A 15,300-nucleotide genomic window follows, 5' to 3' on the forward strand; every position below is an offset into this window, starting at 1 on the left:
GTCTGTCTGTCCGTCTATACCTCTAAAATGTCCAAAATTGGGGCCTAGCTTTAAAAATGACATATAGGTTTATTCACAGCATCGAAATCCCAATTTGTTCTGAGTTGGTATTGGGGATCCATCTCCAGTTCTTGACCCAAGATCTTGGTCACAAGTATGCTACTTATCTTGAAGAGCTTGGAGTGCCCAGATGCTAAGTTTATGACGTCAGCTCTAAAAACTGAATTTCACACTGAGCAGTGCAGCTGGGGCCTGGCCAACAAGTATTTGTAGCAAGAGGGAGCAAACTAGCAGCTTCAATAAAGAAAAAGTTCAGTCCCATCCTATAGCTTAGAGGTGTCAAACAAGTTGGTTGAAATGTTCTCATTTCAACCAATGAACCAATGAGAATATTTATAAGCAGACCTACTTTGGGTGACAGTTCCTGTCTGTTATTAGACAATTCATTCCATTAGAGAATATGCTCATTCACAGTTCAGTCGTTTGTCACTGTCAAACTTTTATGTTTCAAACTAATATTTCACTTATGGCATATCCGGTGAGCTGTGAATCAGGAGAATCTAATCGCTCCTGTTTTAAGGCATGATAAACTCAAACTGTCTGTCTGAAAACGGAAGCAAAAATATATATATAACAGTAGTTTTTTGTTTGTTTTTTTAGGTATACCTGATTTGTCCTAAAAACATGAAAAACAGAACTAGTTCATTTTAAAGAGTTTGCAGTGGTAGTCCAAATGATTCCTCACTCACTGCATTCCGGCCATCCTAATTATTCACTGATGAGTTTATAAGCTAACCACGCACTTCCTGATCTCTGACAAAAATGCTTTATAATTAGATGCACACAGACAGCATAGAGCTACTTATACAGTATATATCTGTGCTGGGGCAAAACATGTTTTGCTCAAATACATGGAAAAAAACATTGGATACAGGGAGAACAAAACTACAAAGTGTAATAGCATATTGTAATAGCATTATCGTGATATTCATTGATGCAATATACAGTATATTAACCTATATTGCACTGTAAGTTTTCTGGTTGAGGGTCTGTCACCTGCTTGTCTGCCTATCTATCCTCAGGGAGACAAGAATGTGACACCTCCAGGCCAAATTGCATGTCTGATTTACAGAGAGGCCAGCCCACACAGTAAAAATTTACCTTTAAATTATAAGTTTCATAATTAAATACATGCATCAAGTTTCAGGCTAAGGAATAACACCAGAAATGTTACATAGTGGCTTCATTTTAGTCTTAGAGTGGCAAATATCAAAAGTTTGTGTTCAGATGAAATGTTTCGTGGAAGTGAATGGCTGGTTATTTTTTCTTTCAGCAAATGTTACACCTGCAGTTAACTGAGAATTACCATGTGTGTATGACCCTCAGGTCCCAAGGGACTAACTTTCAGCTCATAACAGGCTAAATATGTGAAATTCTTCGGAAACAAAACTCTGTCTGAACAAGGAAACCACAGTTTGACATGACAAACATAAAAAAGGTCGTTTTGAACAACATTCCATGAGACAAACAATACAAAATGGGCATTTAAATTGTCAAAATGTCAGAGAGAGCACAAGGACTCATTTGCTTTTGCACTGAGGAGTGAAGCAGTTTGTGTCAATCAAAAAATTGTGTGAAATGAATTTGTAAGAGCTTTCTAACTGCACGTTTTCCCTTCTAGCAATATATTGCTGAATAAACTATACAAGATAAATGATAATATTGACACTAATTGATAATTTTGAAAGCTAATTAACAAATTAAAGTTCCTATATTACACAACATTTACTGTGAAAATTTAAGACAAGAATGTTTAAATGTTGTTACTTCCTCCAAAACATACCAGGTGTTGTTTCACTTTATTATTAGTCTGTCTCCAACGTTCAAAATGCGCTGTGATGTAATACAGTTAAGTGCTACTTTTTACCTTTTGTTCTGTAGAGATGACCTGGGCTAAAATCATTCAAACGATTCTAGTCAAGATGTATGGAGTCTAAAAACACAGTAGAACACTTTCTGTATTACCACATGACATCACAAGGTGGAGTGTTTTCAGTTTGAGAGAACACAGCCAAAAAATGCATTTTTGTGTGTGTGTGTGTGTGTTAAAACATGTGTGAATCAAACATAACACAACTCCAGGCATGTTTTTCAGTGAATCATTATCGAATGGATCAGAAAGTAGCGTAATATAGGCCCTTTAATGCGGATTGTTACAACTTGGTTAAAGACTAAAAATAATCCGATTTGCATGCGTTCCTTAAAAAACTTTTCACGCTTCTCCGTATCATTTTTACATGTTGTTTATGCTGCTCGTAATCCTACCCTTGACAGCACAGTTCGTGTACACAGAAACGATACGCCAATTCCTGGACTGACACGAGTGAATTTCTTTGGACTTTAACGCCAATTACGGGGATCTGTGACGCGTGCTGACCGACGGAACGACGCAGGATAGATGGGCCAGATACGAGCGAGGGAAAGTTGAGAGAAAGAGAGAGAGAGAGAGGGGAATAGAAAAAGAGAGGAGGAGGAGGAGGGAGCTTACTTAGGAGACGAGTGGCATCCTCCGCGCAGTGTGGAGAGACCAGTTCTACGGAACGCACGACCGCTGCGCGCTATACGTAACTCTCACTCACTCGTGGTATTATTTTTCCCTTGTTTTATTTATTTATTTTTTACGTACGATGTCCTGGGCTGACGCAATGTGGATTTACACGCTTGTTTTGGGATTGCTCGTCATGTCCATGTTTGCGGGTAAGTTTGAACGCGAAAATGCTGCAAAGTGTCAAGTTTTTGCGGGTTTTTACGCACTGTGATTTGGCTAGTAGAAGGTGAAATGATGTGACTGGGAATGGCAACTCTCACACATTTAGCGAAGAGCCAACACGTGGGTCTCATGGGCTGAATAAACTGAATTAATGGGAAAGTTTTTGTTTTGCTGTACAAAATAAGAATTCATTTTTAGAAGACAGTACTTTTTTTTTTAAAGATAAGATATTCAAAGGCGAACATTTATTTAGTTCTTTGTAACGTGTCCAACTTTTGAAGCCTATTTTATCAGTGGATGTGTGAGCAGATATGGAAAGATAAATCATTTCAGTGAAACTTTATGAAAACAAAAATGTAATGGTGATCATACAATGGCTTTGTGTCTGATTATGATCTGATTTCTGGACCTTTACTGTGATTGAAATGCCATGAAAATTACATGTGAGTAATCAGAGAAACCATGATCAGAAAGAAATTCTGTGGTTTTGCTTATCACATGTCATCTTAATAATATTTTAACTCCAAAAATCTGACAACAGTCAGATTTAGAGTGTGCATTGTGTAAGTGTGCAACCATTATGGCCTATTCATCTTTCAACATTACCTGTCCATGACAATATCATCTACCATTCAGTTTTCCTCATTAAAGTGTTAGAAAAGTGAGCTTTGTATCCTACTCAGAAAATTGTGAAATAAGGGAGTTTGCCATCAATAGGCTCTATTACAATAATGATTTAATCATACAATTCTCGATGGATATGGCTCACTCCCACTGTTTCCAGTAGAGTATGCAGTACAGATTTGAGGTACATCATCATTTTCAGGAAAAAATGACCGAGGAGACATTATTGAAATAATTGGAAATAATATTATCAAAATATGTTTGATGATTGAACAGGTTTCTAATGCTCTAGCCACTCCCCAGTGTTTCCAGAAGAGGGCAGAGTAATGTATAAAAGGCCATGATAAACTTTGTTAAACCATCCTTTAACTTTGATCACAGGTTAGATGAAAAAGAACTGCCCCATCTGCTGGCAACAGTTCACCATGTGAGCTGCTGTATTTGCCGCTAAAACAGAAGGTTTGCTAGCATGAGCGCTAAAATCAGCCCAATGCTAAAGTATGGATTTTAAAAACACAGAGAAACATAGTTTTCCTGGGAAGGAATACGTGATTCCGTTACAGAGAGGGTGTCAAACTAAATATCTCTACATTGAAGACCATTTTGAAAAACAAGACTCATTATTCATTTGTAGTCACACTGCCCAAGAACTTGCTTGTGTTCTTGTATCACCGTCCTGTCAAAAGAGACCTTAGCCTTCTTCTTTGTATAATGTTACCTTTAAACGATGCACAAATTCACACAAATATTGGACATATCATCTGTTTTTTGTTACTATTGAAAATGCACCGTGACGAGAATCAAGTGTCTAGGATAGTGTCAGGCATTTGGTTTCCCATGATTCTTAGTAAATGTTTCTGATTGGATGATAGAGGTGACCTGTCATTAGCTTTTATATTAGTTATTACTTGAGAAAATGCGATGTAAAATGAACAAATACAGCAAGACAAATAAGTGATATCGTATCGGCTGAAAGAAACCCATATCGTATCATGCCTACTTTAAATAAATCCTTCCAGTAACCTCCCTGCTGGTGTTGATCGGACTTGACATGCTACATATATTGGCCGCATATTTCTGTCAACACCTTTAACTGTACGGCTGTGTGCTTTTCCTATCCCCGTGAATGGACGTTTACAATGCTTACAGTACAGAATCAATGATGCGAGTAGCGGGCGCGACAGATCTTGGCCCATTGCCCTATAGCCTGGAATACATACAGAAGTTCACATAATGTTAGCGTTTAAATTGCATATGGCAGATATAATTAAGATTTTACTATAAATATTACCTACTTTTTTGAGTTATTTAAAGAGGGGGTATAATGCAAATTCGACTACATTTGGAGCTTTCTGTTATAACCAAACCCTGGTATATATAAATGGACATAGCTAACCTGCTTGCCGTCACATTCCAAATAGGAAGTGAGCATGGGGGTGCTTCCGGCTCCATCGAATCTGTTTTCCAATTGCCTTTACATTGAAAAATCTACATGATCCTAGTTTTATTATGATTTTGCTATTTTCTAATATATAACTTGGCTCCAAATTTGCTTCTTTAACTGCTAGCCTTGTGAGCTTCATTTGACTGGAGCCGACTGCTATGGGTGACGTCACATTTCCTTAGTCCACTTCTTTATACAGTCTTTGGCTATAAAGTTTTCCCTCATCAAAAACATGCCTGAAGTGATCTGTGCAGGTTTGAGTAATCTCGTGATCTCTACCAGGCACTACTTGAACCCTCGTTACAATTAGCAGTTCAAGCCTATACATATAAATATACAAAAACATGATTCAACTATACTACAACTTCACAAACCTGAGGCGATGTGCAGTAGTTTCATTATGCACGGTGATTGTGTTGGGGTAGCTCTCTGAAAGGGGTGTGACTTAGTTTGGGGAGCAAAGGTAAGTCGGGGGAGTCAGAGCATCAAAAAGAAAACAAAAACGAATTATACATTTGCATATGTTGTTTTTTTGGCAAATATAGCATTACGATGTAACATAGTAATCTAAATATGTTATGTGTTGTCAATTAATACACCATAAATGTGTAATACCCTCTTTAATTTTGGTGATGTTTACCATTTTACTTCCTGGTTAGACATGGGGAGCAGATATGAGATATGTACAGGTAATTCTACGTAACTACCAACCATAATGTTAAAGGTCCCATATTACACTATTTTCTGATCTGTTTCTAATGTTGTTTCCTCATCACAAACATATCTGTGTTTTTTTTTTCCATTCACTCATATTTAACACACAAACCCTACATATTTAGCATGAGTTCTTCTTTCAAACTGATAACCTTCTGTTCCACCTTGTGATGTCATGTGGTGATGCAGGAAGTGCTCCACTGTGTTGTCAAATCCCATACACCTTCAACACATGCATCATGATTTTCGGACTTCCGATCATTGCGCAATGCATACTGGGAAGGATTTTCCGAAAAGGTGAGCATCAAACTGCCATGTTTGTTTTCCCATTGGGATGCGTCTATTGACAAAGCCGATCTTTTCAAGTCTTTTGAACCATATCGCTTTTGTTTCTGGTTCTGATATTGTCATATTTTAGTTTTGGGATTCAAACATAGTAATTGTGTGGTTGCTGGATGTCCTAACAGCAGAAAATGGCTTGAGAAATGTGATTTGGAAGTTTGCGAACTCCATAAATGCAAAAGGGAATCAGATCTGTGTGACTACAAACCTCCGTTCAAACTGTTTCCCTTCCCAACAGAATTGAGAAACAGTGAAAGGCGAAGGCGATGGGCAGTATTGATACACAGTAAGGGCGAAAAAGGTAACCTTTGGCTGCCTAAGAAATTATCCTGGGTTTGCAGTGAACGTTTTGTGTGTGGAGCGCTCAACCTTGGTTACGAATTTAAAAAGTCAACGCTAAAGCAAAAAGCATCAGCTGTTCACCAAGAAACACCTTCCACTGCAAAACGACCAAGATGTGATGTTGCTGTAAAACCACAAGAACAAGAAAGTGTGAGCTCAGCCTTTTTGTCTTCTGCACCTCTCTCTTAAACGGGATCCCGCTTTGATGGCGCTCCACATACAAAATGTTCGCTGCAAACTTGGTATGATTTCTTAGGCAGCCAAAGGTTACCTTTTTCATCTTTCCTGTGTATCAATACTGCCCATCGCCTTCGCCTTTCACTATTTTTCAGTTCCGTTGGGAAGGGAAATAGTTTTAACAGAGGTTTCACATAGATTCACACAGATCTGATTCTGTTTTGCATTTATGGAGTTCACAAACTTCCGAAGCCCATTTCTCGCGCCATTTTCCGGTGTTAGGACATCCAGCAACCACACAATTACGATGTCCGAATCCCAAAACTAAAATATGACAATATCAGAACCAGAAACAAAAGCGATATGGTTCAAAAGACTAGAAAAGATCGGCTTTGTCAATAGACGCATCCCACTGGGAAAACAAACATGGCAGTTTGATGATCACTTTTTTGGAAAATTCTTCCCAGTATGCATTGCGCGATGACCTGAAGTCTGAAATTCGGGATGCATGTATATAATCATTTTGTTAATTTCACTTTGAGATTTAGAGATGAAGACAGACAAATAACAAAGGGTTACTCAAATATGTGTGAAATAAACTAATGTCAGCTCCAGGTATGTTTTTGATGAGCCACATGACAGATGACAACATTCTAATATAGCTTAAAGCTTTCAAGAGTCAGTTTTGCATAATACAGGATTTTAAACCAGTCTGTCAGAAATAAATGCCTCCCTTGTTTCTAAATTCAAGTAATTAGAAAAACATGAAAACCTGTCACATCCAATTTAAATATTAGACAGTACAAACTGAATAGACAAGTTGCCATTGCTTTCTTGTGACAAATGATGAGATAAAGATCTGCAATGTTGTCATAAAATCCAGATTTGTTTCACAGTGTGCTTTTTAAACAGATCCAAGGCCATAATGATTGAACATGATTCTGAAATATGAATGATTAAAACAATACTGTACAAGAATCCTATGTATTTCAGAACATGTTTATAGAGGTCTCAACTACAGGGTTAGCAGATTTTACACAGAATAAGACCCCATGGAGACACAGGGGCTTGGAGTTCTCTGCCATGAATAGTATAAATCAGCTAGAATAAGAAATCCCAATAATAAGATCTGATTGTGTGTGTTTGCATAAATAAACCATGCACGTGTCAGTTAATCAGTGGATGTTTTTAGTGTTGATAACCATTGTATTTGGAAGACAAAGTACAATGTTTTTTGTTTAACATTTCCTATTTTTCTCTCTCTTCTTTTTAGCATCACTTTCCTTGTCAAAACTTGCTCTGGTGCAAACATTTAGATAACTCACCTCTTATGCAGTTGTTTAGATGCTGTATTCTTGCGGACCTCACAGTCAGTAGAATATCATACATTTAATGAGATTGGGCCCCGGGTTATAGATTGCACAGAAAAGTTGGACCATAACAGTGAAAAGTTTAAGAAATCCTGGTTTAGATGACATGTCAGTAATCCAATATCTCCAGAAATAGGGGTGTGCAAATATATTTTGCACACCCCTATATGTTTAATGTAATGATACAGTATCGATATCATGGGCTGCTGTATCGATATACCACCAAGAGTGTTTTTTGGTATATTTTACTCAACTATTTTGTTACAGTACTACAGTTTTGCTGCTTGTTTAGTGGAAGGAAAGTAATTTATGCAACACATATGACATATTCACTGTTTTGTAAAATGTGGTGTGTGTTTCATATGAACTTTGCACAAGACGTTTAATGGTTTAACAAAGACACAGCCATGATTTAGCCATTATTTTTTATTGAACCATATCAAATAGATTTTAAATATTTTGTATCAACATAGATCCAAAAGTTTGCAATATCGTTTTCATAATAGATAATAAATAATAAGAATTTAGTTTGGCTTCGCTGCTTTTCCCCTTGATCAAAAACGACTTTCTTTTGGGCTATGCTCCTGGATTCTTGTCTGCCATTGCAACAAACTTTGTGCTACTGCGAGGAAGATATCAAAAAAGCGCTAAGAACTGTTGCGTTGGTGGATAAACAGCGTCTGTATGCGTGATACGTGTATCAGTTACGCTAGAATTAGGGAGTTTATTGATAGCCTGTCAGCTACAGATAACAGGCCGTGTCGTTATCTATTGGCATGTTATGGCGTCCAGAGTTGATGAATTTTTATTCTCTTTTTTTTGTAATTACAAGGCTATCTATAATGCTATCATTGACAACTTGAAACAAAAAAAACAAAAAAAAATATATTTAACAAAGACACAGCCATGATTTAGCCATTATTTATTGATATCAGATTTTAATATTTTGTATCAAACCAAAAGTGCACTGTATCGAGATATGTATCATATCGTGGCCTTTGTATTGAGGTATGTATCGTATTGGAAGCTTTTTAATGATACCCAGCCTTATCCAGAAATCAGATAGAACATAGCTGGCGTTGGAAACTTAACTAAATATATCTACCAAAAATACATACTCAAATACTAACTTTGAAAAGACTTCTTCATACAATACAGTTACTTTCTTTAAATCAAAGGAATGCATGTCAGTATTTGATCCTGCAATTTAGGCTTCAAACTGCTTAAATAAATGCATAACAAAACAAACATGTAGATGTTTTAGTCCTATACGTTCCATGTGAAAGTATTCTAAGTATTCAGAATGCAGTGGTGACAGTAGTTCAGTTGGTAGAGCGTTTGTCCACTGATCTAAAGGTTGGCCGTTTCCAGCTCCTACAGATGAATGCTGTCAAGATCAGAGTGCCTTGAAGGTGGAAAAATGCTGTATAAAAATGTGACTATTTACCATTTACATTGGATCATGTAACAGAATATGGCCAAATACATTTTAAAGCAGGTATTCTTTTCTGTTTTGTTTTGCTGTTCCTTGCATTTGCACCTCTGCAGGAACCTTGGTTTGCATTTTCTGCATTATTTAATGCAGGTATTCTTCCCAATACTGCAGTGGACATTGTTGACCAACTGCCTAATATCCATGCTCTATCTGCTCTGACTGGCTCTCCTTATATCAGTTAATAAAAATAATAATAATTACAGGCTTTAACATTTTCCATATGTGACCATTCCAGATCCAGAATGCGTAACATACAGTATCTCTGTCAGTACTGTCACTAGGTCACCGTAATGGACTTCGACTTCTGCTTTGGAGTAATGGGCAGGAGCGATGACTCAGCCGTCTGTTGTGTCTGGCAGCTAACTCTGTCGGGAAAAACTATCTTCTGTAATAAATAATACTTGGCCTTCTGCAATGTCAAAATTAAGCGTGCAGGTGAAGATCTTGTATTGATTGCAAAAACATGCAAAGTACTAGTATATGATTGTGAATTTTCAGTCTAATGTGAAAGGGCCTGTACCTGATTTTAAACCATGCGTTATTCCCTTCTGGCCCTTCTGGTGATATTGCACCATGATGGAAACAAGTGTCTGAGATAGTGTCATGCAGTTGTTTCCTTATAGTTCTAATATCTTAACCTACAATCTCTACTTTTTTTGTTACTGTTGGAAATGCCTGAGGATCAAGTGTCTGGGGTGGTGTCAGGCAGTTGGTTTCCCGTGATTCTTAGTTGAAAAAGAGGTGGAGATTTTAAGATGCTAATACTACCCTATGCCTTCATTCTGAACGATAAATGTATTTACCAGTACTAGTTGTGATCTAGTCATTTATCAGGTTGTTCCACAGTGCATTTTGCCAGAAACATTTCCATGGTTGTTTATTGGTTGCGGTCCAAATGTGTTCCTCGTTTTTTTAAAGGTGCATTATGTAACTTTCTGATAGAGGGTCCGTCCAATGCTTTTCTCCATGGAGATGTTATTGCTTTCTTTGGAATGTTTCACAGTACAGCATTAAACCTTTCTATCTTCTTGACCAAATCAGACCAAGTTACAGGTCAGATCTGTGAAGAGGCAGCCCCACTCACAGTCAGAATGCTTCGTTTATTAGGTATTTTAAGTTCTAAAGCCACCTGTAATTGGATAAATGTAAAGTAGAGCTGTTTAATGTCATACTGTGGAACATTCCAGGCAGAGTAATGGCATATCTATAGAAACAAGCAGGTGATGGACCTTCCACTAAACATTTAAATCATTCCTAGCATCCTAGTTTATAACCACTTTTCACAACTCTCAGAGAGACAACAACAACAGCTAACGTGCTAACAACACACTTTTTTACACACAAAAAATATGGCTTCATAATGTTAGTCCATTTCGTTTTATTGTTGTGCAATGTCTTATTGAGAAATGCGTAATTTATCATTTAATTTCTTTGATTAGTTTGTAGACAGAATGAGCTCTCACATTGGCTTCTGTTAGTGAAATAAACAAAAAGAGTCTTTTGAACTAACTTGAAATGAACCGATCCAAAAGATTCAGATCCCATGAACAAACTACAAGTACCATCACTAAGCAGTAGTTGGATTAACAGAATGAGTGAATATTCTAAAAGCAGTGTTCACATAACGTCATAAAAAGGAAGGCAGGCTGGAGCTCTATTATCACACAAACACTATGGATTTGCTACAATGAATATGTAATCTTATAGTGTTTGGTTGTACAGCTACACTTTTGGGCCTGTATCAACTTTCAGTACGTGACAGTAGGATTGTCACAAGTATTGAAAATCAGATACTCACTGATACTAAAACCAGTATTGAAACTAGACTCATTTGAGCAGGTATCAATACTAAAAAAGTTACATTCACAGGACAGAACTGAAGCTTTCCTGAACAGCTTTAGAATGATCTTGAGCTTTAACAGAACAGGTATAAGACCTCATAGACTAGTAAACAATACACTGAAGGATTACACAGATATAAGGCCACATGGTTATATAAAAGAAAGAACTGCAATGTAAAACTGAAAATCACATTCTGTTCTGTTTTCTAGTCTATTTTATTATCATTGTAGTATCAGAATGGGTATTGAGTATCGAGATTTTTTAGTTTTTTTTTATCGTGACCATTTCTTTAATCAATAGTAACTTATTCTACTATTTATTGATTGATTTTTGTTTGTCATGTTTTTAATAATATTGTACATTTCGATACAACTGCTTTAAGCCTACAATTTGGAGAAAATATGAACTGACAAACTAATATGAGAAGATGTTTGTACAAATCGAAACTACAGGGCTAGCAGCTTTTTACGCAGAATAAATTTTGTCATTAGTGGAGGAACCAATGGTACTTCAAAAACTGCAATAATTTGTTAACCCTGTCCGTTCCAATTGTGATTTTGATTCGATGGCGATTACTCTTGCAGCCCTATAGTTCAGTATATGAAAAATGTATACAATTTCAGGCTCAAATCTGTAATGTACTCTTGTGTAATTTTATTTGCCCCAGTGTATGGTAGCTAGCTCGTTGCACAAGCAGAGGAGCGCATAAATTAACACATCTGTAACTACTGAGATATGCTTGTTTTATTATTCTTCACATATTTGCTGCTGATTTGTTTCTAAGTAGATTTTGCAGACGTTTTTCATAAATAGGCTATGGAAAATTGTGGGATTATGCCAGTGGCGGAAAGTAACAAAAGTAAAAGTAGTAAACCTTAAGTATTTTTAAAGTTTAAGCAGATAATTTTACTTCACTACATTTGAGAGCAGGTATGTGTACTTTCTGCTTCACTACATTTTTGAACTGGACTGAAAAGTAAAAGTATTTTTATCATTGTTTGAGATCTGTTGAAAAGTCTGAGGGTTTATTTTTAACACATACGTAGTTTGAGCTAACAAAAATATACAAAAAACAATCAAAATTAGTTATCAAAATCAGTAGATTTGAAGCTTCATAAGAAATTAAAATATGTGTGAAATACTTTACTTTTTAAGTATTTTTTAAAAAAAGGTACATGAATGCGTTTAGTAGATTTTTTCATGTGATTTTATTACTTATACTTGATTATTTCTTTGCTATAGTATCTGTACTTTTACTTAAGTATTGATTACTTTTTCAATACTGGATTTGTGGTATCATTCAGTACTTCTTGCTTTTATTTATGCAACAATATTGTACTAACAGTGTACTGTAGACTGGCTTTATACATGTGTTGTTGAAGGAAGCAGACAGCATATGACCAGATGAGTAATGTTGTTAAAACTCCCACAAAACGCTGATCAGTCATTCAGGAAATACTCAAATTTAACGATTCAACATTATCAAGTTTCACTCAGATGTGCAACTTTCTATTCTATGGCTAACCACGAGTTTTCTACTGTTTTGTAAAGAAGGTGAATGCAGAAGTGGAAAATAACAAAATAAAAAAACAAAAGTACATTGAGAGGTTAGCCTATTTTTTCCTATAAGTTGACGTATTGTCTGTAGTGTGCACTTTTACTGGTTTAAAAGTACCACATTCACAATGAGCCTGGGTTACTCGTGCTTCAGCCTGCACATAGAGGACACATACAAGTTTGCTTTCACAGGGTTCAAACTATGGCAACTGTGCTTCATAGCAATTAAGCAATTCAAATTATATGAGTTCAAATCAGGGAGGAATTGCTTGTCTGAAACAAATGAATATATCAGTTTGTTTATTTATTTAACCAGATAATATATGGTCACATAATGTCCAAGGGCAATATTTCTCGTTCCAGATTCTAGCTTCGGGGGCTTTTTTCCGTCATGCCTCATGTGAAAGCTCAGAATTTTGCAATGGGTATTTTACAATTTAAAAAAAAAATAAAATAGCAGTACTTTCTACACTATAGCCTATATATTTTGTAACTGGATTGAAATAAGTCCTGCTGAAGTAACTGAGGTATTCTCTTACCTTGTTTGAAATACTTTTTACTCTGATGTACATTTTTGAAAAGGCTACTCGCTACTTGAACACGTTGGTTGAGGAGATGTCAAATGCTTTGCTTGAAATGCTCCTTATTGTGGCATTAAACATGCATTTATTCATTAGACGCAGATCCTGTGGGAGTCAAGAGGTCAGAGAATCCATGCAAATCTCCGAACGCTCCCTCTCCTCCTCTTCCTCTTCCTCTCTCTCACTGCCATCTCAGTTTGTGTGGGTCTGATCAGAGGACTGGGGTAACTGTGTTTCCCCTCGTGTGACAATGGTTAAATCCTCGACTGTGCATAAAACAGGGATCAGAAACAAAACTGAACTTAATAACAACAAACGCTATTTACTCAAGCGCGAGCCAAGACTGTCTATTCGGGACATTAAGAGCGAGGACACCAGAGGCAGTGAGACGAGGATGTGAGGAAGCTATAAAACTATATGAGTGTGTGCACCTTTATAGGGAAGGGGAATGCATGAGAAAGATGCAGAAAAAAGTAAAATGTGTATGTGTACGTGCATGTGTGCTTGGGAGTGCACTGAGTACTCCCACTTAAAAACATTAATTGCCGCCTATGTATTCAAGTACGCGACACTGCAGTACATTTGTATTGCTGTATACTTGTCTTCATGTATATATGCATGAGTTTTATACTATACTGTGGTACATTACATGCAAACCAATGACATCTGCTACTAAAGTTATATAACACTCATTCATTTTTCACAGTGTAACTATAGTAACAGTTTTTCGTTTTAATGATTTTGAATTCCACTGACCTTACTGTGAGCAGGTTTGCATCAATTCAATTCAGTTTTCAATCCAGTGTGTAATACCTTATGCTGATTAGAGTCCTGATTTACTTTCAGAGGGCAAGAGGAACGCCCTGCAGGACTACCAGAGGACGGACAGCCTCAAACTGGTCGTGTCCTCCCCTGACCCGTCCCACCTGACCCGGAGCAGGAGGGTCCCCATGGCCAGGTGTGCTCGCGCCTGCAGCCGCAACAAGAGACTGCCTTTCTCCTGCAGGTAAGACACTACACCACCTGTCCACATCCTCCACATTCTTCTGGCCTGAAGAGGAGGCAAAAATGTGCCCTGGTCAGCTGACAACAAAAGACAGTATTTGTATTCTACAAGAAGCTTTAGTTTAAACCAGCACTTATCCTGGAATACAAGCTAATTAAAGGTTCTGTATCCGAGCAAAATGTGTCTTTACTGTGTACAGATTTATTGCACAAGCAGCTCTTTAGATGAAAATATGTCTGCATTTTGTTGTCCAATAATCAGGATGTGTGTGTTAGCATGCTAGTTGTTGTTAGCTTTACCCTGATGGCGAAACTCAGTATAATAATTAGCACGCTTAAAGGGATTAAACATTTTTCAGTTGTATCTGTGATTTAGTTCATTGGCAGTTTACTGTGCCATAATTAAACGTAGTTGTACTAGTTAGCGGAGGCTTGAGCTACATGTTACCAATGTTTTCACTGTTGGAAAAGTTAACAAATGAAAGAGAAGTGGAAAATTAAACTAGGCTGGTATCATTACTGAAAAAAGGACATGTAAAGGAAAAAATTTGACCTTTGCTGAAATGTTTTTGCATGGTACTGATTTATATCCAAATGATTATGTCCATATGGTAATGATAAAGACACTACAATCATTCTAATCAGTTGATGCAGAAATTGCATTTTTATCATTGTGCTATAAAAATCGGTATAGAGTATCAAGCCTCTGTTGTTTTCCTCAGTATTTCAGTTTGAAATGTTAGTATTGTGACTACACTAATAGACATAAGTAGTGAGTCAGACTTTCTTATGTCTGACTCAAAGTGGTTGAACGTAATCCAAAATGTCTGCCATTTTTAGTTGTATATTCAGTGACAGTGGCTGGTCTCGTTCTTACCTCAAACTCAGGTCTGAAACATGCAGCCTCTTGTCTGTCTGGTTCTGCACGTCATCAGGGCTTATTTGCATAAAGTGGAAATAATAGTGTGAGCTTGCCATGTAGAGTACATAAACTGTGTAACAAAACTGGGCTAAGCAAGTGCGGATGTCACCCGTAG

The 15,300-nt window shown here is 36.9% G+C and overlaps 1 protein-coding gene across 1 annotated transcript in view; it reads left to right on the top strand.

Moving 5' to 3' along the window:
- Window positions 1-2,566: 2,566 nt before the first annotated feature.
- The window catches only part of LOC110166846 (hepatocyte growth factor), a 70,821-nt gene continuing 58,087 nt past the window's right edge, over window positions 2,567-15,300 (top strand). Inside the window, exons 1-2 of the mRNA XM_020932166.2 lie at window positions 2,567-2,757; window positions 14,105-14,264. Of these exons, the coding sequence (XP_020787825.1) occupies window positions 2,688-2,757; window positions 14,105-14,264 (230 nt within the window). The 5' untranslated portion in view covers window positions 2,567-2,687. The remainder of the gene's footprint in view (window positions 2,758-14,104; window positions 14,265-15,300) is intronic.

Source organism: Boleophthalmus pectinirostris, unplaced genomic scaffold, assembly GCF_026225935.1.
Source record: "Boleophthalmus pectinirostris isolate CB_2022bp ecotype Guang Dong unplaced genomic scaffold, ASM2622593v1 HiC_scaffold_2, whole genome shotgun sequence".
Lineage (NCBI taxonomy): Eukaryota > Metazoa > Chordata > Actinopteri > Gobiiformes > Gobiidae > Boleophthalmus > Boleophthalmus pectinirostris.